The following is a 27,647-nucleotide window of genomic DNA, read 5'->3' as shown; positions in this document are numbered from 1 at the left end:
TTATGACTCAGCTCGGTTGTGACAGACTAGATGCCGGAGGCTACTGCCTACCCAACATGGAGGTCTAGCACGTTCCGCAGAAGCGGGGGGTACGTTGTAAAAGAAACGATTCAAGCTGATAGCAAGACTTCTTGAGGTTAGGTTGTACATTACCTCATGAAATTTAATGTGTAACACTACATTAATATAGGATTGAGCACAGCTGTGACTAATCACCTCCGAAGAAAGTTAATGGAGGTTGCCGACGAGAATTTACATAAATGGAAATCCAAAATGTGTTGTTCGAAGTGAAGAACTTAGATTAAAAACAGGAGGAGGCAGGTGGAAAAAAAACCCAGAAATGATCAGAACTGTGTCACCATGAAAGGTCATTTACAAGGAATGAAAAGCCGAATGGGCCGCTACTAGCGTAATTGAACTTATTTGTCTGTATTTCAACCTTACTTGGGCTTCGACTTGTATGTACATGAGATGACAACATCATTACATGGAGCTCCAGATTGTGATGAATTGATAATATGACCAAACAAGATCATAGTAGATGAGGTTGGATGAAGACATCAGTCCATCAAAGCTCTGAAATTTTCATACTTATGACCCAAAAAGTCTAAGTGACTATGACTATGATCAAGAACCAAGTTGTTGGTTCCAAAATGTCTTCCTAAGGTTGGTTCTTTGCAATGATATTTCTTAATAAAATGCATTGGGCTTATTTGCTCGATGGTTGGGCAAGTAATGGCTACTTTGTATCAAACTGAAGTGTATGACCACCCACAGTCAAAGCCAAGCCATTCCCTCTCTTCATTGCACTATGGATTGAGCAGAAGGGGATTGTGATTTATGATAATGTAAGCCAATACATTCATGCCTGGTACAGTAAGCTAACATGTCTAAACCTGTTAGGACTGTGTGGCAGATGTGGCCAGGGGGTCAGGTCGCAGCCTATTCCTCGGATGTGGCGCCGTAACACACTGTCATTCCCTCCTTGTTGCTGGGAGTTCAACATAGCAGGGGTTAATTCCCTTGCACACTTTGGGCATGGTCGGTCTACTGACTGACAGTGGTATCAGCCTATGAGCACCTGGCTTGGGCACCTGGGCTGGTTGTTCAGGCCTGCTTTCCCTCCATTTAAGGAGGCAGGTTTGGGCAGTCCGGTGCTCTAGCTACAAATGCCAAATGGTGCAAATCCGTGCAAGTCATTAGTTTTGGCAGCAAGCTACCATTGTTAGTTTGTGTTTGTCTAGTGATGAAGTAACCGCTAAGACTGTTGTATTCATTTGCAGCTGCTCTGTCCTGCAGAGCATTTTATAAGTTTCTGTTTATACCCCGATGGTGTTGTAGCCCGGCAGTGATGGTAACTGTTGGACCTTGATCACACCAGAGTAGCTCTGCGGCTCAGAGCCCAGTTGGGCTCCTCAGATTCTTATTATTTAGGTTTTTGGTTTTTTTTTTATAGAATCCTGCCAATCGTAACAATACCTGGTACAGTAAGCCGAAACAGCCATGTCCGGTACAGTAAGTCAATACATCCATTCCTGGTACAGTAAGCCAATACATCCATGCCTGGTACAGTAAGCCAATACATCCATGTCTGGTACAATAAGCCAATACATCCATGCCTGGTACAGTAAGCCAATACATCCATGCCTGGTACAGTAAGCCAATACATCCATGCTTGGTACAGTAAGCCGATACACCCATGCCTGGTACAGTAAGCCAATACATCCATGCCTGGTACAGTAAGCCAATACATCCATGCCTGGTACAGTAAGCCAATACATCCATGCCTGGTACAGTAAGCCAATACAATCATGCCCAGTACCATAAGCCGACACATCCATGCATGGTACAGTAAACCAATACATTCATGCCTGGTACAGTAAGCCAATACATCCATGCCTGGTACAGTAAGTCAATACATCCATGCCCGGTACAATAAGCCAATACATCCATGCCTGGTACAGTAAGCCAATACATCCATGCCTGGTACAGTAATCTGATATAGCCATGCCTGGTACAGTAAGTCAATACATCCATGTCCGGTACAATAAGCTAATACATCCATGCCTGGTACAGTAAGCCAATACATCCATGCCTGGTACAGTAAGCCAATCCATCCATGCCCAATACAGTAAGCCAATACATTCATGCATGGTACAGTAAGCCAATACATCCATGCCTGGTACCGTAATTTGATACAGCCATGCCTGGTACAGTAAGCCAATACATCTATGCCTGGTACAGTAATCTGATACAGCTATGCCTGGTACAGTAAGTCAATACATCCATGCCCGGTACAATAAGCCAATACATCCATGCCTGGATGTATAACTATGCCATATTGTACAAATAAATAATTCCACTAGCCTACTAATATTAGAAAAGTTTGTATGTTTGGTTGTTTGTTACTTAATCACACAAAAAACGTCTGAACGGATTTGGATGAAATTTGGCACATAGATAGTTTGTAACCTCAATTAATACATAGGCTACAGTTTATCCCAGTAAATGACATGGCTTCCCGACTGTTATGAATGTATTTTCACATACTATATTAAACTGCTCTTGCTAGCGGCATTATCTCAGCTAATTGGAGATTGATGATAAAGCCAGGTCTGTTATCTCTCTATGTAAACACACAGATAACCCTGAGTCCATTGTGTGCAAGCATTTTCATATTATCTGATCTGCTCCACTGAGACAGTGACATGGGAAAACTCCTTTAATCAAAATTGGCAGTTTGCCATTTTTAAAGATGCCGCAAAAAAGAAAATCTAATTTGTCGCAAAATTCTAAAACCACAAAATCTATGAAGGTATCCAGAAGTCACAGACTTCTCCTCAAGTGGAGCTGAGGAGGATTGAGCAAGCTAGGTGTCAAGCGGCTCTTAGAGCTGTTGAAACGCCGGAGCTGGCGGATCATCGATGCCAACAACACACTCATTGTATGGTGGCCCAGCGAGCTGCTGAGATGCCGAAACAATCATAGGCAGTGTGAGGAAAAGTTCAGCGGCAGGCTAGCTTGAGAGCTGCCAAAACGCCGGAGTAGGTGGATCACCAACGCTAACAACATGCTCATTATATGGAGTTTCAGCGAGCTGCTGAGATGCCAGAACAATCACGGGCATGGCATGAGGAACGAGTTCAGCGGCAGGCCATCTTGACCGCTTCCAAAACGCTGGAGCAGGCGGATCACTGATGCCAACAACACGCTCATTACATGGCGTCTCAGCAAGCTGCTGAGATGCCAAGACAATCACAGGCACGGCGTGAGGAACAAATTCAGCAGCAGGACAGCTTAAGAACTGCCAAAATACCGGAGCAGTTGAACCATCGGCAGAGCAATTTGATGATCATCGATGCCAACAACACGCAGACGAAGTTGCGGGCAGGGGCTAGTACAAGATAACTATAGTATATAACTGTGCCATACTATACACATAAATATTGACACTATACAATAGTACCAGCTTATTACAAATGCATATACTATATCATGTATGGTAACGATAATCTTTTTCTGCAACTTTCTATTATAGCTTTACTTTTGCTTGGCGATGTACAATGGCTAAGCTCCCTTTCTGTAGGTTTTGATTCTTTTTACGCACTTATATCCTTCAGGACACTAATACATATATTATAATTTCATTTCATGTTTTCTGTATCCTATAATGTGGTTGTTGCATTTGCTTTTACTACATTTTATTTGACTGAGCCCCTATTTGCAGTAAATTCCTGTTTATATGCTTAGTATTGCTTTCTACAGAGCTCTGTCCTACTATCCTAATAGAATTTATGACTAATTACCCGGGATCCCATCCATACTACTTCAGTAATTGGGTTTTCTAGTTCTTGTTAGTCAAATTCACTTATCCAATTTTTCAGCGTAGTTTATGACTGGTCATCAAAGAAGATTCTCCTTAATGTAAGCCGTATCTACAATATGAGCATCAGTCGAGCGAAAATTAGGTAACCGTATAAAAGTCCAATAGCCTAGAATATGGAATTTAAAAAAAAAAATTATGCAAAATGTAGAATATAACAGTAAATGACGATGTAAATCCTAAAAGATAAATCAATAGTATAAAGTCTTGGTCAGGTGACTTGATCAAGATGTTATTGGCAACATAGGCCATGTCGTATGGGTGACAAATAATACTATATTTATTGAATAGTTTGGTACTAAAGACGAGCAAACTGATTGTAATGAACTGGATTTGTAATAAAATTTCCAAAAATTTCAGGTTCCATCGATCCTAACACTTTTGGATTCAACCTGCTCTTCAAACCTCGGTATATAATAAATAGAGGCCTAGGAAAGGTGCAAAAACATAATGAACACTGATACTCAACTTCCCTCACCTCTCCAGGGCTACCTTGCAATTTTCTTTGGTCATCTTCCGACCTCTTCCAAGTTCTTGGTGACAAGATGGGACATCATCAAGTGGGATGTGCTACTATCATGATACTTCTTTACAAACTACATGACCCATGCGGGACCATGACATCACCTAGGACACTGGAAGAGAGCCTGATAAACGATAATTATGGAACCTGTGGGTGAGCTGAACCTTTTTGTACCTTTTTTTGATAATTATGGAACCCTGGATGCCAAAAAGAAGCCCAAGGTAGTTGAGGGAAATTGAGCATCAATTTATGTTATACTAGCAGTTACCCGTGGGTTGGTGGTGGCGTTGAACCTCTTATATGTGTTGTCCCCCCATCTCTGCCGCCAGTTCCTTTTCCTCCCATCTTTGCCCCCAGTTTCTTGTCCCCCCATCTCTGCCCCCAGTTTCTTGTCCCCCTATCTCTTCCCCCTAGTTTTGTGGCCCCCCCATCTCTTCCGCCAGTTTCTTGTCCCTCCCATCTCTGCCCCCAGTTTCTTGTCCCCGCAGTTTCTTGTCCCCCCCATCTCTGGCCCCAGTTTCTTGTCCCCCCATCTCTGCCACCAGTTCCTTGTCCCCCCATCTCTGCCCCCAGTTTCTTGTCCCCCCATCTCTGCCCCCAGTTTCTTGTCCCCCCATCTCTGCCCCCAGTTTCTTGTCCCCCCATCTCTGCCCCCAGTTTTTTGTTCCCCTATCTCTGCCTCCAGTTTCTTGTCCCCGCAGTTTCTTGTCCCCCCATCTCTGGCCCCAGTTTCTTGTCCCCCCATCTCTGGCCCCAGTTTTTTGTCCCCCCATCTCTGCCCCCAGTTTATTGTCCCGCCATCGCTGCCCCCAGTTTCTTGTCCCCACCATCGCTGCCCCCAGTTTCTTGTCCCCCCAGCTGTTATCTGCTGGAGTCACCCAGGTAACTTTTTAGACCCCCTGAGTATAATGATCGGAGGGCCAGGGGAAATGTCAAATGTTTGCCTCGGGGTCCAGCTATTCCTAGTTACGCCACTTCTGGTGAAATGAAACAGATGGGCAAACTGTGTGAGTATTGGCTAGACTAACATCACAAGGATTGCCCATCTCTGTTTGGAAAATATGGTCACTATGTGGGAAGATATCTGTGTGGAGTTCTCTAAATAAGTCAAGTCTTCCAATCCATGGATTTGTTTTCTACGGTTATGTATTGATATGGATGCTCCAAGCAGTAACCCATTTGGGGTTGGCTAGAATGGGATGTGGAGCTCCAGATTCTCACTGAAACCAGCCAAGCTTAGTAACATTGCTCTGCTCTCAAGAGACAATGGTGGTAAGAAGATGTTTGTCCAAGAAAAGAGGACATAGAGGTCAGTTGTCAAAACAATATGGCGCATCAATTTCTTCTTGATCAAATAAAACAAAGACATAAAAGTGTAATAACCATAGAAGTAAGTACTGAATGTAGGCTGGTTTATCCTCAGGATAGGCCATCAATATTAGATCTACGGGGGTCCAGATCACCTTTACCGAAACAGCATGGAACTGGGGAATGATTTGCTACAAGTTTGGAAGGTTTTATTGTTGGTGAATGCTTCTGCCAATGAGCTAAAGCAAAGGAGTCAACTGTACCTAGCATTTGTGAAGGGGAAGGTTTGGGGGCAGTGATACTACCAGTGATACAATACTGTGTTGCCTGGAGTTCCTGTAGAGGTATCTATACGTTTAGTCCTGCTAGGGTGAGACGTAACGCTGCATTGTGGTGTTTGGTGCTTCTAGGAGGCATAGTCTGCTGGATGCTGCTGGTATTTCTTTGATGGTGAAGCCCCGATGTCACAAGATTGACTCCAGAGGCCCAAGTCCAAAAGGTTTGAGTAGCCTTGGTATAAATAATGTTCTATAAAACAGTTACAATAGTTATAAGATAAAGTGTGCTGCATTTGTCATATCCTTCTGCTACCTATCAATTGTCACCTATCAATTATTAGAGCGCCCTCTCATTTATCTCTCATAACATTCCTTTTTTACTGTAATAAGCAGAGTAATTCCTGTACAGTCTTCATAAATGAATGATATGATAAAGGTATCGTATAAATTATTGATTGGTCTGTTTCTTGGACTTACTGTATATATTAAAGACCTATTCTTAAGAAAGATCATCAATATGTGATCAGTAGCAGTCTGACCCCCTCGATCCCACCACACAGCGGATTGAAGAAGTGAGCGCCATGGCTCCTTCCCTGTTAGATATACCCATCATCAGTTACATGGAATAGCAGCTCAGTCCTATTTAAGTGAATGGGATTGAGATGTAACACCAAGGAAAGACCCTACATAACATATGGCCCTGCTTGGCATTCAATGAAGAGGAGTCACTATTATGTCCCCATAGTGGCCCCTGCACACAGTATTATGTCCCCATAGTGGCCCCTGCACACAGTATTATGCCCCATAGTGGCCCCTGCACACAGTATTATCCCCCATAGTGGCCCCTGCACACAGTATTATCCCCCATAGTGGCCCCTGCACACAGTATTATTCCCCATAGTGGCCCCTGCACACAGTATTATCCCCCATAGTGGCCCCTGCACACAGTATTATGCCCCATAGTGGCCCCTGCACACAATATTATGCCCTATTGTGGACACCCATGATCAATTATTGTACTCTGGGGTCTTTTTGGAGACCAAGGAGGAATAAAAACATAAAAAACACTGTTACTTACCTATCCCTTGACCTGCTGCACTCCTTGGTGGTGTCGGGCATCTACAATGACGTCCGGGACATCACATGACCCAGGATGCAAGCCCCGATCATGTGACATCAGGGATATCATACAAGTGGGCCCGAAGCCTGGAGAGGTAAGTAATATTTTCTTTTATGTTACCTTACCTTTCCTGGGCCTCCGGTCTGAAAAGACCCCTGAGTATAATACTAGTGTTTGTGGGCCCCGCAGTTTCACTTACCAATCCCAGCTCCTTCCAGGATTGGTAAGTATATAGGGCCCGTTACTGTCTGGAGTAACTCCAGCCATTAACGACCTATTAGAAAAAAAAACGCAGCGCTAGCGGCTGTCGCCGGGCCCCTAAAGTCCTGGGCCTGTGGCAGTCGCTACCGCTGCTATCCCAGTAGTTACGCCACTGGTTGGGTCTCTTCCAATTCAGGTTTATTCCTACAGTATCTTCAAAAACATACCGATGAATTTAGATGGTGAGGTCTAGTATTGGCCTTCTACAGTCAGTGCTACAGAATTAGCTTGGTGCTTTATTGAAGAGATTGATCCTTCTCCTTATACTCTGAGGTCTGAAGAGATCTTGGTGCAACCTGGCGCATCTTGGCATATCTAGCTTGAGCTAAAAATTTTCCAACAGAGCCAAGATGCACCAAAAATTTGCCAAAATTCTGTTGTAAAATTCAGGCTCAGAGTAAGCCAACTGCAAGGATGTATAAACTAAGACTACGCCATATTTATACTAGATTTATCATCCAGCACCAGCCAATTTGATAAATCTGGCTAAGATAAATCTAGGTCATTGTTTTCATCTTATGACAGAACAGAAAAGAGAAATATGAGAAATAATATTCTGTGTCTGCTTATATCATGTCATTGTCTACCTACAATATCTACAACTATAGACTCTCAATGGGGGTTAGAAATGACTACAATGCTATCAGCGCTGGGAACACGTACGGTGTCAGGCATCGTACAAAGCGCTATTTATACCTACTTGTATTTATACATATAAATGGGTCTTTTCATGTTATTCACATCATTTCCACAATAACCCATTGCATTACTGCTGACAGAAGCTTCCAGCATAGGCAAGTGAACCTGGGATCTGTGCATTGTGCAGGAGTAGTCATGAGAGCGCTCACTGTGCATCTGCCTGTCACTGTATGCAATGGCTAGAATAAGAAAGATTAGAAATATACAGGAGATTGAAGGATATGTGTATATCTAAGACCTGGCCTTAGAGGGAACGGGTCATGTTAATCATGGGGTTTGATCTGTAGGTAGCATGTTATAGAGCAGGAGAAGCTGAGCAGATTGATGTATAGGATTGTAGGAAAAGATTTTGGATAACATAGTAGTTTAATGGTGGGGCATCTCTGGTGACCTATTAGCCAGAACATGATCCAAGTAGGGTTACTTGTAGCCATTGACCTACTGTTGAAAGTAGCACAAAGATGGCGGGTAACCGAGACCACGTGTGAGCGTCACTTGGTAATGACAGGTTATAGGTAGGGTTGAACGATCGTGTTCGGAAAAAATCGGATTCGTGATCGGAATTCCAAACACAATCTTTTTAGGTGGGATCGAGATCGGTACTATTTCCCACAATGCTTTGCTTAGACTTCATACTGAGTATACGCTCCGCTCATTCTGAAGTGTGAAGTGTGAAGTGTGAAGGCTCCGCTGCGGTTCCATAGGAACGAATGGAAGCAGGCGGCACACAGCCTTAACCCCCTGCGCGCCGGCTGCCTCCATTCATTCTAATGGGAGACTAAACTAATATCTCTAGTAGCTACTTACCTGCAGAGATGGCTGGTCTGCAGTGCCTGGTGTTCTCCTTCGTCTCGCTGCCGATCCATGCTGCTCTTCTCACCTCACTGCCGCCACCTCCTGGGTTAGTGTTTAAAGAGCTAGGAAGGCGGGGCCCACACTCTCCTAATCTGGGAGGCAGGGGGCAGCGAGGTGAAGAAAAACACCGAAGCAGCCATCTCTGCGAGTAAGTGGACACCAGGGGGGACTAAGTAGCCAGAGGATTAAAAAAAATCCATGCAGATTCCATGCTGTGTAGTGAATAGGATTGCTTTTAAAATGCAATCTCCGATTAATAAAAAAAATCCCATTGACTTGCATTGGGATCGAAATTGGGATTGAGATCGGGTTCGATTGAAAAATGATTGGAAATCGGATTTTAAAATCGATCCTGAAAAGTCAGGATCGGCTCAACCCTAATTATAGGTATCTTTGGTGGGATTAATGTGGTCTGGGTTACTTTCGGTCAATGACCTGGTTTTAAAAGTAGACCTCGATAAATCAACCAATGACCATTGTAAGCCGATCTTAGGATCCGTAAAGGAGTTCACCGAAATTATGTCTTGTATTTCCCAGTGGGATTTCCCGGTGTCACAGATGGAGAATAATAGAACAAAACAATGACATTTTACAAAATGATCTAAGCGTAAAATCCAGTCTGGTTAGCTCACTAATGAAATATAATTGGATTACTATACAGAGGAGAAAAATGACACAAATGTATTGTTGTACCCAGTCTACAGTAGCAAGGCCCTTCTTCACGGGGACAAAGATTTTTAGTAGGGTTGAGCGATCATGTTCGGAATGGATCGGATTCCGATTAGCGATCGAGAAAATTTTGCGATCGCCATTGGAATTCCAAACACATTCTTTTTAGGTGGGATCAAGATCAGTGATTATTTCCCACAATGCTTTGCTACTGGCCAAGCATTGTGGGAAAAGCTAACAATGTTATCTTTCACACTGAGTGTATAATCAGTGTGAAGGCTCCGCTGCGGTTCCATAGGAATGAATGGAAGCAGCCGGCATGCAGCTTTAACCCCCTGTGCGCCGGCTGCGTCCATTCATTCTAATGGGAGACTAGCTAACATCTCTATTAGCTACTTACCTGCAGAGATGGCTGGTCCGGTGTTCTCGTTCTTCTTCGCCTCACTAGCTAGGAACAAGGCGGGGCTTGTGGCTTAAGAGAGTGTGGGCAGGTACTGGGAGGGGAGACGTCATGCCTTCCCTCCCAGTACCCGCCCACACTCTCCTAACCTGGGAGGCGGGGACAGCGAGGCGAAGAAGAACGAGAACACCGGGCACCAGACCATCCATCTCTGCAGGTAAGTGGACACCAGGGGGGACTAAGTCGCAAGAGGATTAAAAAAAATCCTCTGGCTACTTAGCGATTAAAAAAAAAATCACTACACAGCGTGGATTCTAACAATTAAAGCTTTCAATTGTTAGATTCCATGCTGTATAGTGAATAGGATTGTTTTTAAAATCCGATCTCCGATTAGTAAAAAAATCCCATTGACTTGCATTAGGATCAGAATTGGGATCGAAATCGGGTTTGAATGAAAAATGATCGGAAATCAGTTTTCAAAATCGATCCTGAAAAGTCAAGATCGACTCAACCCTATTTTTTAGGCAATAATTCAACAAAATTAACTGGAGATTTTAGGATCGATTTTAAAATCCAATTTCCGATCATTTTCCAGCCCATTCCGATTTTGAACTTTGCTCGATCGCCGATCGTAATCCGATCTTTTCCAATCCCCATCGCTCAACCCTAGTGTTATTTGTGCCTTGAAATGTAACTTAAAGTTCTTGAGCCCCTTAGTTGCTGTCCTGAATTTATCAGGATGATCCCGATTTTTTTTTTGGAACCTCAGGATCTGACACCGAGGATCCTTACAGATTACCAATACTGAAACTTTAATGAGGCATCTCTGCTGTACCGACAATCACTGCTATAATTTGTACTGTGAGTGAGCAGCATGGCTCATGCTTGGAATTTTCAGGGGTCCTGGGTGTCGGACCCCCACAGATCCAATATCCTGAGCATAGGCCATCAATTTTAGAAACCGAATAACCCCTTAAGGCGTGTCCGTAACTAAAATATATGCTGGTCCCTAAGAGCCATGGGCATAGGTATAAGGAGTGCTGGGGTGGCTATCAATGGCTAACAGTCCCTGGAGCCTCAGGGAGCCCAAAGGTCTTTCTACAACATTTGAAGACCATGGTAAATGGGGACCCTATTACATATTTTGCACAGGGCCCAGGATCTTTAAATTACACCTCTGCTCAGAGCCAAGTTTATTAGAGGCACTGAAGAGCAGAACTCATGTTCTTCTATCCTCCTCGCTAATGCTCTGACTTTCAGCCACGTGACTGGCTCTGCTCTACTCAATGGACCTGCAGCCAGAGTAGAGGGTGGTCGTTGACTTCCGACAGGGCCAAATCTGATGCAGGAGAGGCAGCGCTCACATAGTTCTGGCACCCCACTGGGCTCTGCAAAGTTAAAATTCAGGGCTCCAGGGATAAGTTTATGTATTAGTAATAAAGCTTAACCAGTGCAGGGAATACACTAGTAAGCTTTATTATTCCCCAGATATCCCTTTCAATGTAGTACATATCATTCCAAAAAGGATTGAAGTAATTTATGATCTCTCGAGTAAAACAGAGAAGATGAAATCTAATAAATTAGTCTACAGTATCAGCAAAAACTTTTTAGGCAGAAATCTTGTATAGTAAATCAGTGTAAAAGCCTACTAACATTTACTAAGCAATGCTGGCAGCCTTGTGCGCTTCACCAATCATTATTATTATTTCCACCGCTGCCAATATGTTACCTGACAAGATCCGGCTGTAAATCAGGAATGTGCTGTGTGCACAAAAATCTCTGCACCTACCAAATGGAACAATACAGTGTACCTGGATATGGGGAGGAGAGATACTACTAAATGAGCTGACCTTACCTGATAGGGCTCAATGCCCCAGTAGATAGTAGCCAAGGATGACCCATGATGTATTCTTTGTCCTTTCCACTGGCCTTAGGGGCTTTATTTTTTGGCATCTTCCAACCATTGCTCCTAAATAAGTCTTAGTAGCAGGAAGGAACCATCATGCGAGCCCCTCAGCTCGGGCCTGGATTTACTGTCTGTTAGTTTTCTAGGCTCTGATCTCACTCTTAGTACATCACCATGTTTTCTGCTGATATCCTGGTTTTCTACTTGTTTTCCTGGTTAACCCCTCTCTTGCTGATTTGGTTGTAACTCACCTTCTGCCTATATCTCACCTCAGTGGCCCCTGCAACCTCTGTTATGCCCCACAGTCTATTATGCCACTGTGGGGCATAATAGAGGTTGCAGGGGCTGCTTTGGGGCATAATAGAGGCTGCAGGGTCCACTGTGGGGCATAATAGAGGCTGCAGGGGCCACTGTGGGGCATAATAGAGGTTGCAGGGGCCACTGTGGGGCATAATATAGGCTGCAGGGGCCACTGTGGGGCATCATAGAGGCTGCAGGGGCCACTGTGGGGCATAATAGAGGCTGCAAGGGCCACTGTGGGGCATAATAGAGGCTGCAGGGGCCACTGTGGGGCATAATAGAGGCTGCAGGGGCCGCTATGGGGCATAATAGAGGCTGCAGGGGCCACTTTGGGGCATCATAGAGGCTGCAGGGGCCACTGTGGGGCATAATAGAGGCTGCAAGGGCCACTGTGGGGCATAATAGAGGCTGCAGGGGCCACTGTGGGGCATAATAGAGGCTGCAGGGGCCGCTGTGGGGCATAATAGAGGCTGCAGGGCCACTGTGGGGCATAATAGAGGCTGCAGGGGCCACTGCTGCATAATAGAGGCTGCAGGGGCCACTGTGGGGCATAATAGAGGCTGCAGGGGCCACTGTGGGGCATAATAGAGCTTGCAGGGGACACTGTGGGGGATAATAGAGGCTGCAGGGGCCGCTATGGGGCATAATAGAGGCTGCAGGGGCCACTGTGCGGCATAATAGAGGCTGCAGGGGCCACTGTGGGGCATAATAGAGGCTGCAGGGGCCACTGTGGGGCATAATTCCACGTGCAAGGGACATTTATAAAAGCATTTTTTAGGTGATTAGGGGACATTATGAATAGAAGGGAAAATATATATAGGAAAAAGTGGTCCTGGCGGTCCAAAGGGAAGAGACGGAAAATGTGAGCAGACGTCTCTTGTAAGTCACAAAACTGTTACTGCTCTGTATTCAATGTAATGTTACCACTAGCACCCCCCTTCCCTTCCCAGTATTCAGTCCGGGGGAGAGTGAAGACATCTTTCGATCATACGCCTCAGGCAGCAGGGAGGCCATGTTCACCACTGGACAAACCCTTTACGAAGCCAGTGGAACCAATAAGCCTGCTGTCTGTCTCACGCTGTTGTCTATGTTTGGCACTATCCAAACATGGGACAGTCGCCTTCTTTGTAGGTAGATGGGACTTGTTTTGGAACCACATCATTACCGAGCGGCTGCTTATGGCTGTGTAATACAGAAGTAAAAGGATTAGCAATCCTTCATACAAATAGCAGCCGTCTTAAAAGAAGAAAACAGAATGCAGTAAACAGCAGTCATTACGGTATAATGGCCATGATTAATACACTGGTCGTTAAATGGCGGCTAATAAGATTAGCTTGCATCTTTCCTGCCCAATATATACTTAAAGTAATTGCATCTCCACAAAGTGCATTATCATCACTTCTCATTCTTCATGAAGTCAGGGGAGAGCACTGCAGTCGAGCTGGAGGAATATCGTAGATTTGCATTACCACCCTACAGCTGTCTACGGGAGACGTCGAAAACTGTTGATCTGCAAAGACCAGATTTATTCTATCTATATGTTATTAAAAAAAGGTAACAAATGCAGCTCGTACTGTACACGTAGAAATACAGTCCCTGCAAGCCAGCAGAATAATCTCCGCTCTTAAACCAAGCTCGAAACGTAAGTGGATTTGGCTGGGATCTGCTGAATGCTACATCTGCAGCCGCAGGAGTTAATATCATAGAGTTTATTCAAATGGAATACCCAGGTGTTAGTATCTGAAATAACCTACATGGAAAGGGAAAATATATTCATCTGCACAAGTAATATTCATCATAGGGAGGAATATTATGACAAATGTAGAGATGCAGTATGTCATGAACGGAATTATGTGGTTGTCGGATCCAATCTCACCAGCTTGTTGGAAACTATGCGAAGTATTGGCTTTAATGCATACAATGGAAGACTATGTGACTATGTATAAACAGGTTTATGTGTAAGCAACAAAACAAAAAATTCAGCCTTTGGGCAAAGTTTTATAGCTTTATTTACTCTCAAAGTTTCACTTATCTAAATTATTCCCTTATGACGATCTTCTAAACTATATTTGAAGCAATATGTCTTGGAGCCTTTGGTTGTAATGGTGGCCATTAGAGATGGGTGAACCTTTCAGGATTCATTTAGTTTCGGATTCAGGTGGCTTGGGTCCCTGATTTGTTTTTTTGGGTCAAACTAGTTTGGTATGAATCACTGTCAGGGCTCCTAGGAACCTATCTATAAAACATAGTGTAGAACACTGTCAGGAATCCTAGGAACCTATCTATATAACATAGTGTATAACACTGTCAAGGCTCCTAGGAACCTATCTATAAAACACAGTGTATAACACTGTCAGGGATCCTAGGAACCTATCTATAAAACATAGTATATAACACTGTCAGGGCTCCTAGGAACCTATCTATAAAACATAGTGTATAACACTGTCAGGGCTCCTAGCATCCTATCTATAAAACATAGTGTAGAACACCGTCAGGACTCCTAGGAACCTATGTATAATACACAGTGTATGACACTGTATGGACTCCTAGGAACCTATCTATAAAACATAGTGTATAACACTGTCAGGGCTCCTAGGAACCTATCTATAAAACATAGTGTATAACACTGTCAGGGCCCCTAGGAACTTATCTATAAAACAGTGTAGAACACTGTCAGGGCTCCTAGGAACCCATCTATAACACATAGTGTATGACACTGTCAGGGCTCCTAGGAACCTATCTATAAAACATAGCGTAGAACACTGTCAGGACTCCTAGGAACCTATCTATAACACATAGTGTATGACACTGTCAAGGCTCCTAGGAACCTATCTATAAAACATAGCGTAGAACACTGTCAGGACTCCTAGGAACCTATCTATAAAACATAATGTAGGACACTGTCAGGGCTCCTAGGAACCTATCTATAAAACATAGTGTAGAACACTGTCAAGACTCCTAGGAACCTATCTATAAAACATAGTGTAGAACACTGTCAGGACTCTTAGGAACCTATCTATAAAACATAATGTATAACACTGTCAGGGCTCGTAGGAACCTATCTATAAAACATAGTGTATAACACTGTCAGGGCTCCTAGGAACCTATCTATAAAACATAGTGTATGACACTATCAGGACTCCTAGGAACCTATCTATAAAACATAGTGTAGAACACTGTCAGGGCTCCTAGGAACCTATCTATAAAACATAGTGTATGACACTGTCAGGACTCCTAGGAACCTATCTATAATACATAGTGTAGAACACTGTCAAGACTCCTAAGAACCTATCTATAAAACATAGTGTAGAACACTGTCAGGACTCCTAGGAACTTATCTATAAAACATAGTGTATAACACTGTCAGGGCTCCTAGGACTATATATCTATAAAACATAGTGTAGAACACTGTCAGGGCTCCTAGGAACCTATCTATAAAACATAGTGTATGACACTGTCAGGGCTCCTAGGAACCTATCTATAAAACATAGTGTAGAACACTGTCAGGACTCCTAGGAACTTATCTATAAAACATAGTGTAGAACACTGTCAGGGCTCCTAGGAACCTATCTATAAAACATAGTGTATGATACTGTCAGGGCTCCTAGGAACCTATCTATAAAACATAGTGAAGAACACTGTCAGGGCTCCTAGGAACCTATCTATAAAACATAGTGTAGAACACTGTCAGGGCTCCTAGGAACCTATCTATAAAACATAGTGTATGACACTGTCAGGGCTCCTAGGAACCTATCTATAAAACATAGTGAAGAACACTGTCAGGGCTCCTAGGAACCTATCTATAAAACATAGTGTAGGACACTGTCAGGGCTCCTAGGAACCTATCTATAAAACATAGTGTATGACACTGTCAGGGCTCCTAGGAACCTATCTATATAAAATAGTGTAGAACACTATCAGGGCTCCCAGGAACCTATCTATAAAACATAGTGTATAACACTGTCAGGACTCCCAGGAACCTATCTATAAACATAGGATAGAATACTCTACAAAGCAGCAGTGGCTCTTCTGTGATAGCGGAACCCACTATCATCTACTCGATGCAGCTATTTTAGTTCGTCGGAAACAAATCTCAAATTGTTTGGTTTCATTAAAAACCAAACAATTTGGAATATTTGTGTTGAATCCATTTCGTTATGAACTAATGTGCTCATCTCTAGTAGCCATGCGGGCCTGCGGTCTCCACAACTCCCATAGACATAAGTGGAAAGTACCATGTGTATGTATAGTTGTAGGATGTTAAAACTAACCATGGAGCTCCACTCCATCTAGCAGCAAATTTATAACACCAAATGTATATTTTAGGCTCCCTAATGCACAGAAATAATGGACAAAGGTTTGTGCTGTGACAAAAAGGCAACCAGACAAAGCTACCTTGGTCAATACATGATTTAGCCAGACGTATTATATATTAGCTGGGGTTTCCTAAGCAGCCATTTAGGTAAGCCTTGGGGGCAAATAAAAATCCAAAATTGTAAACAAAAGATTTGAGTTCTGGTCAGAGTTACACCATAAGAATGATCCTAACAACGCTAATTAAAGGGAACCTGTCAAAAATTTGGGGCTGCCTAAACCACAAGCAGCATGAAATCCCAACAGGTTCCCCTATTATGCTGAGTTCTCTCAGAGAAAATAGTTTGCAGACAGGATAGAAACAGGAGATCAGTTTTCGGGACAGCTCCCTGCTGACTCCTCCCCGTCTGGCTGGGCTAGATTGACATGTTTCTCCCTATACACCAATATCAATGTCAACTAAGCTGAGCCAGGTAGAGAGAGGCCAGTGGGGATCTGCTTAGATTGACAGTCTTCCTGTTCCGGGTTACTTTTCAAAGGAAACCTATTACAAGGTTTGAGGCCCATAAACCAACGTAATGTACTTATGTTACTGGGATTTAGGGATTTACTGGGAATCTATAGTAAGTACCAGATAGTGGTGCCATTAAAGAGGTTGTCCCATCACAAGGATCCTATCTATACTGCTGGTTAATGTGGATGTAAGACTTTTCCTAAATACACTGCTTCAGCAAAACTGCTTTGTTTGTCCACTATCTTACTTTATTCAATTCTTTGTGGCCACAGCCCTGACTTATCTGCTCATGAGTCAAGTGATGTATCTGCTGCTCTCAGAGGGGAGGGAGGAGGGGCTAAGTGCAGGGAGCGAGCCTGTGTTTCTAGCTATTCCTGTGTCTACACCACATGACCTAGGTCCTGCACTCAGATAGGGGAGAGGAGCTGCTTTCATTTCTTCTGTTCTCCCAGTTATCAGGCTAGCTAATTCAATTGTGTTGATTATGGCAGAGACAGGCACAGAATGGAGTTGCTCCTGCCTGTACTTCATAGTCCAATATGGGTGGGCGGAGCTACACTCAAATTTGGGGGTGGAACTAAATGGCAGGTTGCATGTGAAACCCCGCCCACCAAATGATGCAAGAAACGAGGAAGAAAGAAGATTTTGCAGCAGTAAAGACTGGTGAGTATGCGACGTGGGAATACCCCTTTAATGCCCAGGACAGTACATTTTGCTGTCCTCAACTTTAACGTACAATGCGTATGCCTCTACACAAATCACTGGTACGGCCACACTTAGAATATTGTGGGCAATTTTGGGCCCCGATATACAAGAAAGACATAAGTGAACTTGAGAAAGTGCAAAGATGGGCAACCAAAATGATTAGGGGAATGGGGGGACTGGAGTACAACGATAGATTAACAAACTTGGGGTTATTCAGTTTAGAGAAAAGACGTCTACGGGGAGATCTAATAGCAATGTACAAATACATGAAAGGACAATACAAAGAACTTTCTAAGGATATTTTTACTCCTAGGCCAGTGACAGTGACCAGGGGACATCCTCTACGTCTGGAGGAAAGAAGGTTTCACCAGAAACATAGAAGGGGATTCTTCACAGTAAGAACAGCGAGGCTCTGGAACTCTCTGCCCCGGGAAGTGGTGATGGTGGATTCACTGAACAAGTTCAAAGTGGGCCTGGATACCTTTCCTGAAGAAAAAAGTATAACAGGTTATGGACTCTAGATTTTAAGGACACGTTGATCCAGGGTTTTATACTGACTGCCAAATTTGGAGTCGGGAAGGAATTTTTTCCCCTGAAATAGGGCAATTGGCATGAGCCTCATGGGGTTTTTTTGCCTTCCCCTGGATCAACACTGTAGGGATTGTAGGGTTATAGGTTGGACTTGATGGACTAATGTCTTTATCCAACCTCATCTATTATGTAACTATGTGCAAGGAGATGGTGAAAACTCATAAAAACAGACAGGACTGAGATTTCCAGGTTTGTGACAAAGGGGCGGGGATTTACTATCCCACCTATGCCCGAAAACTGAGGTGGCGTACAAAGGACTTGGTGCTCTGCTCAACATCTTTTATGAAAGTGAAAAGATGGTGAAGGAACAAAAGTGTGCAGGAGCGAAGACACCTCCGTCCAGCAAATAAACCATAACTCACATCATAAATCTAGTGTGAGTTATACCTGAGATCCATACCAGTTCCAGGCTGGTGTAGGTTTCATTTCTGGCACACAGGACCTTCCATGGTCCACTTGGATTATTAAGAACATGGAACCTCTTGCTAACTCAGTAACATCTGGGAAATTGATGAAAATTGGCATGGGAAATCATATTTTCCCTAAAAACTCCACAGCATTTCAGAATAAAAAATAGATTTTTGTAATGGGGAGCCTATCGGGACTTCTTTCTGCCCATGCTTAAAGGGGCTCTATCAGCAAAATGATCCTGTATGAGCCGCACATATGCCAGAATAGCCTTTAGAAAGGCTATTCAGGTAGTGCACTGTCCGACGTCATCTTGCTGTCACGCCTTCCTCTTCTTTCTTCTTCCAGCGACGTCTTCCTGTCCTGGCTCTTCCTTGCCTTGATCTTCTGTTCTTCCAGAATGAAGAGGTTCGTGAGCGTACTGTGCATGCGCAGTATGCTTGCATAGTTCTAAGGGGAACCTAGAACTACTACAAAAATGGCCTCAGAGCGTGCACAGGGAGTGCTACTGAAAACGCGCAGGATTTGAACCAAACCTGGTGTAAGAACAGAAGATCAAGGCGGGGAAGAGCCAGGACAGGAGGGCGTCGCTGAAAGAAGAAAGAAGAGGAAGACGTGACAGCAGATGACATCGGACAGTGCACGACCGCCCACCATGCACGGGTAACTATCATTTGCATATTAGTTTTTAGGGTATTATTTTAAAACGGGGGGGGGGTAAAATAAGATTAGCGGGGCCTGAATAGCCTTTTTATGTGGGGCTCATACAGCATAATTTTACTGAGCCCCTTTAAAGAGGAACTTTCACCACTTCCTCCAACTCCAGCAACTTTTAGCAACAGTTCACCTCTACCCATTGGTGGCATTTTTTGATTTTCGTTTTTGACTCCCTGCCTTATAAAACCCCATCACTTTTTTATTTTTTTCATTCACAGAGTCTAATATTTGTGGAATAAATTGTTATTTATGATGGTACCGTTTATTATTCTGTACAATGTACTGGGAAGCTGGATATAAATTCAGAATGGGGTGGAATTGGAGAAAAATGGCATTCTTGCAACTTCCTTACGGGCTTCATTTTTACGGCATTCACTCTGCCATCAAAATGACATGTCACCTGTATTCTATGTTTCAGTCAGATTCTGGGGATACCACATTTATATAGTTTATTTGCATTTTAACCCCTTAATAAAAATCCTAAACAAATTTTTTCTTAAAATCGACAAATTCTGACACTCAGAACTTCTTTATATATTTCCATGTACCGGAGGTCATAGGACGTCTTTTTGTGTGAGGCCAGGTGTACTTTTTAGTTATATCATTTTTTGGATTATTGCTTTGTTCACTTTTTTTTCAAATTTTTATCAGATCTGAAGCAGTGGAAAAACTGCAGTTTGGCAAGCACAAGCCTGGAAACCTGCAGTAGGCTCCTGGTTGTCATAGCAAGGAATCGCTGGCCCCAAATCTCATTCCGGGTGCCAGTGATCCTCACCAAAATAGCAGCGTCATGTACCAATGGGAAAAATGGTGCCTCCTTCAGCTTTGACGGAGGAGCCAGGGGCCTTTATGCTTGAGATCTATATGGGGACTTGGTCTCTGCGCTAATGCCCGTGAGGGCCAACTTATTTAAATACCCAACATCCGCCATGTTAGGCTGCCTTCACACGGAATAATGCCGGGCTTGTAAAAATCCTCATTCACAGCCGTACACGCGAGTGCTGCAGGAGGCTCCCGAACACTTCCCGTTCACTTCAATGGGAGTGCTCCCTGACTAATGATAGTAAACTTGTAGGGCTGTTTTTATACTTTCCATAGATGCCTTTCTTATTCTGCATTGCAGCTTCATTTTCATGAAAATCAGCATTTATCCTTATACAAGTTAGTGGAAAAAGGCACTTTAGGGCGTCTCGTCTCCTGCCAGGGCTTCACTCTCTATTCTAGATAATCAGCCATAACTCCTGTTCAGCTCTGCCCCTTATTGCTTGGGTGACATCTCCCAATTTGTCACACTTTTTCTGAAGTTAGGGGTAGTTATCTGGAGCAGATAAGACATGACAAGCCCCTAAAGCCCTTTTCAGATAACTTGCATTAAAGTGAAACACTGATTTTCATGAAAATGGAGCTGCAATGCAAAATAAGAAAGACATCTTGGAAACATGTAGAAGTAACTCTACCCTGTCTACCAATAAGTATTTGGATACCTGCGGTAGAATAGAAAAACACCATTTCTTCCTATACAATAGTTGGTAGATCCCAGCAGACGCTTCCTTACAGATGGGATTGAGCGACACAATACTCCCGGGTGCCTGGTGACACTTCTGGTGTGTATGAGCCATCGGTTGGGTGCGGTTTCTCTGGCCAGCACTTGTCGGTCTCTCTCTCCCAGTTTCGGGGGTCTGCCGACTCGGGCACATTCCGACAATCACCGTTCACCTTCCACTTCGTAATCACATAGGCCACTGTCGATTTTGGGTAATTCAGTTCACTTGCTATGTCCCTTAAGGATCGACCATTTCTGTAGTACCCCACAATTACCCCTTTCTCGAAATTGGACAGCTCTGCACTTCGTAGTATCATGGATGTGACCAATGCGAATGCTGTTTCCTATTTAACGGCAGAAGGCGTGACGTACATCATGACTGCAGATATCTTCATTTGCATGGGTGTCCAAATTGTTATTGGTAGACAGTGTGCATGGTACTGTCATAATAAAAGGTTGCATTTGGTTTCAACCAAGGGACCACATTATATCCTCCCTCACCTCTAACCTGGCTCATAATAGTTCAAAACTGATCGGCTGTGAGGCCAAATATTTACATGATCCATCATTTTACTTCCAAGGATATATGGAATCACTTGTCATGGCTACAATATTAGGGCGAGAGTTTAGCTCCTGGTGTCAATAAGGCCTAGAATTGTAGCGGTAATGATACTAGGCTGGAATCAAGGTGCAGTATTTGGGGTGTCGCCATCACCTGAAAACATGGACCAGTATGAAAAGTTTTAGGTGCTAGTCCTTAGTGGGTAAAGGAGTGACAGATAGAGGGGAGACAACCTGTTAATGTCAAGTCATTGGTATGCTCTCTTCCAAACCAAAACATGATACTGTCATCTTTTCCCCTGTACACCCTCCAGTAACCTCAGCAGAAGTTTTTCTTAATCTTACCACCCCTCTTACCATTCACAGTATGAAGCTATCATGTCCCCCCCTCTACAGCCTCCAGTGACCCCAACCTTTCCTCATGTCAGTACCCCTCTTACCAATCAGAGTGTGATATTCTTATCTCTCCCCCTATAGCCGCCATTGACCCCAAGTGCAGCTTAGGCAGGACCCTTTCTTCATGATATCCCCTCTTACCAATCATGGAGGAAATATACCTTCTGATAGATTTAGGGTCCTTTTTCTGCTGGTGGTAAGAACATGCAAATGATGAGATTTTAGAGACTCTGCACTGAAAATGTCTGTTGATATCTGGATTGTACAGATTTTTGGTCTAGTAATACCCATTGTGTGCACGTGGAAACAGACATGGAGACCACATACAGAGCAAACTCTGACCATGCCTTATTCTTGGGGAAGTGTTGTATATCTCAGACTTCTGGAGCTAAATTTTAGCCAAAAATATGGATTTTTATCCAATTTTGCAAAATGTTGAAGTGAATGGAGAGATCTGCTCATGTGTGGTCACCTCTATGTTTACTGCAGTCAGAAGAGGGGAGTCGGAGAACTCTTATTTTTAGGTTTTTCTGACATGCCATAAATATCTGTGATGAGACTAACCCCCTGATGGTTGTGGGCGTGCAGTATTCCTGATGTCTTCTGCCCCATAGACTAACCCCTTAATGAACGTGGGCGTGCAGTATTCCAGATGTCTTACGCCCCATAGACTAACCCCTTAATGAACGTGGGCGTGCAGTATTCCTGATGTCTTACGCCCCATAGACTAACCCCTTAATGGCCGTGGGTGTGCAGTATTCCAGATGTCTTACGCCCCATAGACTAACCCCTTAATGACCGTGGGCGTGCAGTATTCCTGATGTCTTACGCCCCATAGACTAACCCCTTAATGGCCGTGGGTGTGCAGTATTCCAGATGTCTTACGCCCCATAGACTAACCCCTTAATGACCGTGGGTGTGCAGTATTCCTGATGTCTTCCACCCCATAGACTAACCCCTTAATGACCATGGGTGTGCAGTATTCCTGATGTCTTCCACCCCATAGACTAACCCCTTGATGGCCGTGGGCGTGCAGTATTCCTGATGTCTTCTGCCCCATAGGAAGACACTACCATTATGGGACACATAGTAATCTGGTGACTCCGTTACAGATTTTTCATTGATGAGGTCCTTGAGTGTCCTTGTTTAATCTTTTTCACAGGGTATAGCAGTCACATGTACCTTTTTACATATTATATCCTGTATGTTAGGGGCAGCATACACGGGCACGGAGCCTGTACAACAATGCACCGAGGCCACATGACGACTTAGAGCAAAGCCCCATTGACCCCATGCTTGGGTATAGTTACATATGGCATAGAGAATATCATAAAGATATAAAGAAGGAGGTACAGGACATGCAAAAAGTTCACCACCATTCATGAATACAAGGGTGAAGATGTAGAGTATCACAGTCTAGATAAATAAAAACACTGGGCTGTCCCTTTAAGGATGCTCTAAATTTAGAAAGGTTTCACTACTGGAAATGAATAAAGACTACTAAAGAAAACTTCATAAAGGCTGCCAAAGGGTTTAGAGAGTATTTTTTTTAAAAAAACAAAACTTTTTATCAAAGTGTCCCTTTAAGGATTTAAAGGGATCTGCCATCAACAGGTAAGGGCACCACCTTTAAGTGATAACTGTGCTCCCTTTTATGTCAAGCAGAGTAGTCAATGGTGACCAAGAAAAGGGTAAAAAACAGGTGAACAGGTCGTCCTTTCCATTACTGCCTATGAGAGTTAGGGACCAGCAGAGGTGGCGTGCTTGGCCGTTACTGTAATCCCATAGACTTTAATGGAGAGATAAACTCACCTCTTGGACCTGCTCTTTTTCTCCTATTCTTGTTATGGGGCACACATTCTCCTGATAGGGATATACCTGACATGTGTAAGGTTGGAGTGCCCCTTTAAAGGCTATGAATCAGATATATACCCAATATAGACCTGCAAATGTACCACCACCAAGACCAATCTCTATCACATAGATCCAATTTATCCTACTTTGTTACACGACTCCCAGGCTATGACTTGACGCAATCCTTCACTTATAAGAAGACGTCTAGTAACTCTGCTCACGGGTCCGGAGACGTTACCTGCAGTAATTCATTAGCAATAATTGTGGCTACATAAATATCGTCAGTATTGGAAATGTCATTACACAGCCGGCCCTAGTCATTTGGCAAGGTTTTACTATGGATCTGCAGAATGGAGATTTTGGGCAATTGCCCCAAGCTCTACACCCACTCAGTGCTAAATGATAGCCAACAGATCATTACAATGCCCACTATACCTATACATTATGCAGAGAGCGGCCGACTTGACAAATTTATTTTAGAATTGGAGCTGACATGGACAGTTCTGCTGTATCCTGCAGATTATTCGTATACTCTCTGTATCTCGTCCACTACACATGTAGCAGAGCTGAGCTTGCCATTCATCAAGTATAGTTTGTGCCTTGTGATACCTGAGACAATGTAACTGGTTTACCTTTATGTCACTTAAAGGGGTATTCTCATCATAGACATTTACAGCATATCCACAGGATACATATCTAGAAGATGAGGGTGCTAGAGGAGGGATCAGGATGGGCGGGACGGGGGTGGAGGACCCCTGCCCTGGAAATTGGAGCGGGTAGGATGTCCAAGATGAGAATACCCCTTTAACTTTCTTGGTTATGAAGTTTATTTAAGACCACAGATCTTATCTCATCTTAGATAAAATAAATATTAATAGTAATTATTATTAATAATAGTAATAATAATAATAATAATAATAATACATTTATATGACACCAATATACTCCACAGCGCTTGCAATATCACAGTGAGTTAAACCAAATGACGACCTCAGCCTCACTACACACCCACAAATAACTCGCCACTGCTACATCACACTATCACCTTGAATCTAAGTTTCTTCGGCGTGCTATAAATATAGTTTATGAGTCCGAGATAACGTAGTCATTAACTTCTACATATAGTATTAGGATACAGGTAAGTGGTAGAAAAGTCCTGTAATGTAATAATAGATAATACACAAGAAATTGCAGTACAGATGTAGCAGAGCTAAGTTTGTCATGTGCTGTCTGTTCGCTACCTGTAGGATGCTCTTGTCTCTACTTTGTAAAGTATAGCAGTAAGTGCAATCTCTATCCAAAAAAGTACAGTGTAACTTGGACAACTTCTGTTCCTTGTATTAAGAAACCTTGAGACGTGAAGAACATTATGATTGATAGATAGATAGATAGATAGATAGATAGATAGATAGATAGATAGATAGATAGATAGATAGATAGATAGATAGGAGAGATAGATAGATAGATAGATAGATAGATAGATAGATAGATAGATAGATAGATAGATAGATAGATAGATAGATAGATAGATAGATAGATAGGAGAGATAGATAGATAGATAGATAGATAGATAGATAGATAGATAGATAGATAGATAGATAGATAGATAGATAGATAGATAGATAATAGATAGATAGGAGATAGAGATAGATAGATAGATAGATAGATAGATAGATAGATAGATAGATAGATAGATAGATAGATAGATAGATAGATAGAATTTGTCCTATCGCCCTAGGACTACAGACATAACATACATAATTTGGACAATTACCACCATTAGCTATCAGCCTTGACAGGCTAATAGATAGATAGATAGATAGATAGATAGATAGATAGATAGATAGATAGATAGATAGATAGGAGATAGATAGATAGATAGATAGATAGATAGATAGATAGATAGATAGATAGGAGATAGATAGATAGATAGATAGATAGATAGATAGGAGATAGATGGATAGGAGATAGATAGATAGATAGATAGATAGATAGATAGATAGATAGATAGGAGATAGATAGATAGATAGATAGATAGATAGATAGATAGATAGATAGATATCCAAGTTTAACGACTTCTAAGTTAATAAGTAAATAGTTGCCGGTCACTATAACTCTACTTTTTCCCATCGCTTTCAATGGCTTTTCTTGTAAGTTATCACAGTACGGTGCAGCAAGTTATCAGATTTAAGTTGAAGCTGGCTACATCTGTCTATCGAGGATTAAGTAAAGTTACAGAAACTTGTCGCAACAGTTGTTAATGCATCTTCAATCCCCAACCCATAGCAAACCCATGCAAGCTCCTGTCCAAAGTTTGCCACATTACTTACCACTCACGACGCGTGTATCGGAGTCGCTGTGCCCCCACAGGATGGCACCCAGCAGCACTAGGAATGTGTTGGAGTAATGCATTGGGTACATGGTCGTGGAGATGTCCAAGAATTTAGAAAAACAAATGTATATCTATATATTGAGATGTGAAGGCACAGGTAGGAATGGCAGGGGATGCAGCCTCCTGAGCGGTGGTCCTGGTCGTTGCTGACTGTGTGCTCTTCACATCGCCCTGTGTCTTGCAGCCTGTGCTCACTTGCAGTTAGAAGTCATGTTAAGCTCAGCCTGTTCTCTCGTAATGAGCAAAGCTTGTGAGTGCCTGAAGTACTCTGCAGTAACCAGCTCCATCCCAGTGCTATTGATTTCTGTCCGTTCCATCCTGGAGCAGCCAATCCCAAGGCTTTAGCTTTATGTAATAGACCAGTAACAGGTCAAAGCAAACCAAAGATTTGGCATACTCAGTGCAAGGAAGCAGCACGTCTCCAGAGCTGTAGTTCTTTTGCAGGTTGCACGTTATACTGTACAAGTGCAATGAGCTGGGATCATAGAAGAAACTAGAGTATATTAATAAGCATTGTAGTTTATGGACTTTTATGGAAGATGACTATGTGGTACGGATGTAGCAGAGCTAGCCCGGTTTTCTATAGCAGGATGAATCTCTGCAGCGTGATATCTTATCATAAAAGTCAATAGAAAGTCAATGAAAAGGGTTATTGAAAGATTTTAGATATTACCCTGCAGTGAGACTGTATCCTATAAGGAGAAAGGGGTCCCCTGACCATCATCTTGTAAAACATGGTAGCCACCAAAAGCTCTATATAGGAGGAGACACAATGTATCTGGTTCTCTTAACTGAATTAAAGTAAATGTCTGAGGTTGGAATACCACCTTAAATAGGAACTTTCACCATCTCCAACAAATCCCCCAACAGTTAATACAGTCCTATGAAAAAGTTTGGGCCCCCCTATTAATCTTAATCATTTTTAGTTCTAAATATTTTGGTGTTTGCAGCAGCCATGTCAGTCTGATATATCTAATAACTGATGGACACAGTAATATTTCAGGATTGAAATGAGGTTTATTCTACTAACAGTAAATGTGCCATATGCATTAAACCAAAATTTGACCGGTGCAAAAGGCTGGGCACCTCAACAGAAAAGTGACATTAATATTTAGTAGATCCTCCTTTTGCCTCTAGTCGCTTCCTGTAGCTTTTAATCAGTTCCTGGATCCTGGATGAAGGGATTTTGGGCCATTCCTCTTTACAAAACAATTCAAGTTCAGTTCAGTTTGATGGTCGCCGAGCATGGACAGCCCGCTCTCAAATGATCTGAAAACAAAGATTGTTCAACATAGTTGTTCAGGGGAAGGAGACAAAAAGTTGTCTCAGAGATTTAACCTGTCAGTTTCCACTGTGAGGAACATAGTAAGGAAATGGAAGACCACAGGGACAGTTCTTGTTAAACCCAGAAGTGGCAGGCCAAGAAAAATATCAGAAAGGCAGAGAAGAA

At 42.9% G+C, this 27,647-nt stretch overlaps 1 protein-coding gene across 2 annotated transcripts in view; it reads right to left on the bottom strand.

The window, feature by feature from the left end:
- Window positions 1-26,430, bottom strand: part of CHODL (chondrolectin) — an 80,394-nt gene extending 53,964 nt beyond the window's left edge. For both annotated transcript variants that reach the window (XM_075263501.1, XM_075263500.1), the window contains exon 1: window positions 26,136-26,430. In XM_075263501.1, the coding sequence (XP_075119602.1) occupies window positions 26,136-26,226 (91 nt within the window). In that variant the 5' untranslated portion in view covers window positions 26,227-26,430. The remainder of the gene's footprint in view (window positions 1-26,135) is intronic.
- Between the last annotated feature and the right edge of the window lie 1,217 nt (window positions 26,431-27,647).

This window comes from Leptodactylus fuscus, chromosome 2, assembly GCF_031893055.1.
Source record: "Leptodactylus fuscus isolate aLepFus1 chromosome 2, aLepFus1.hap2, whole genome shotgun sequence".
Classification (NCBI taxonomy): domain Eukaryota; kingdom Metazoa; phylum Chordata; class Amphibia; order Anura; family Leptodactylidae; genus Leptodactylus; species Leptodactylus fuscus.
This window is presented reverse-complemented; position numbering and strand designations above follow the sequence as displayed.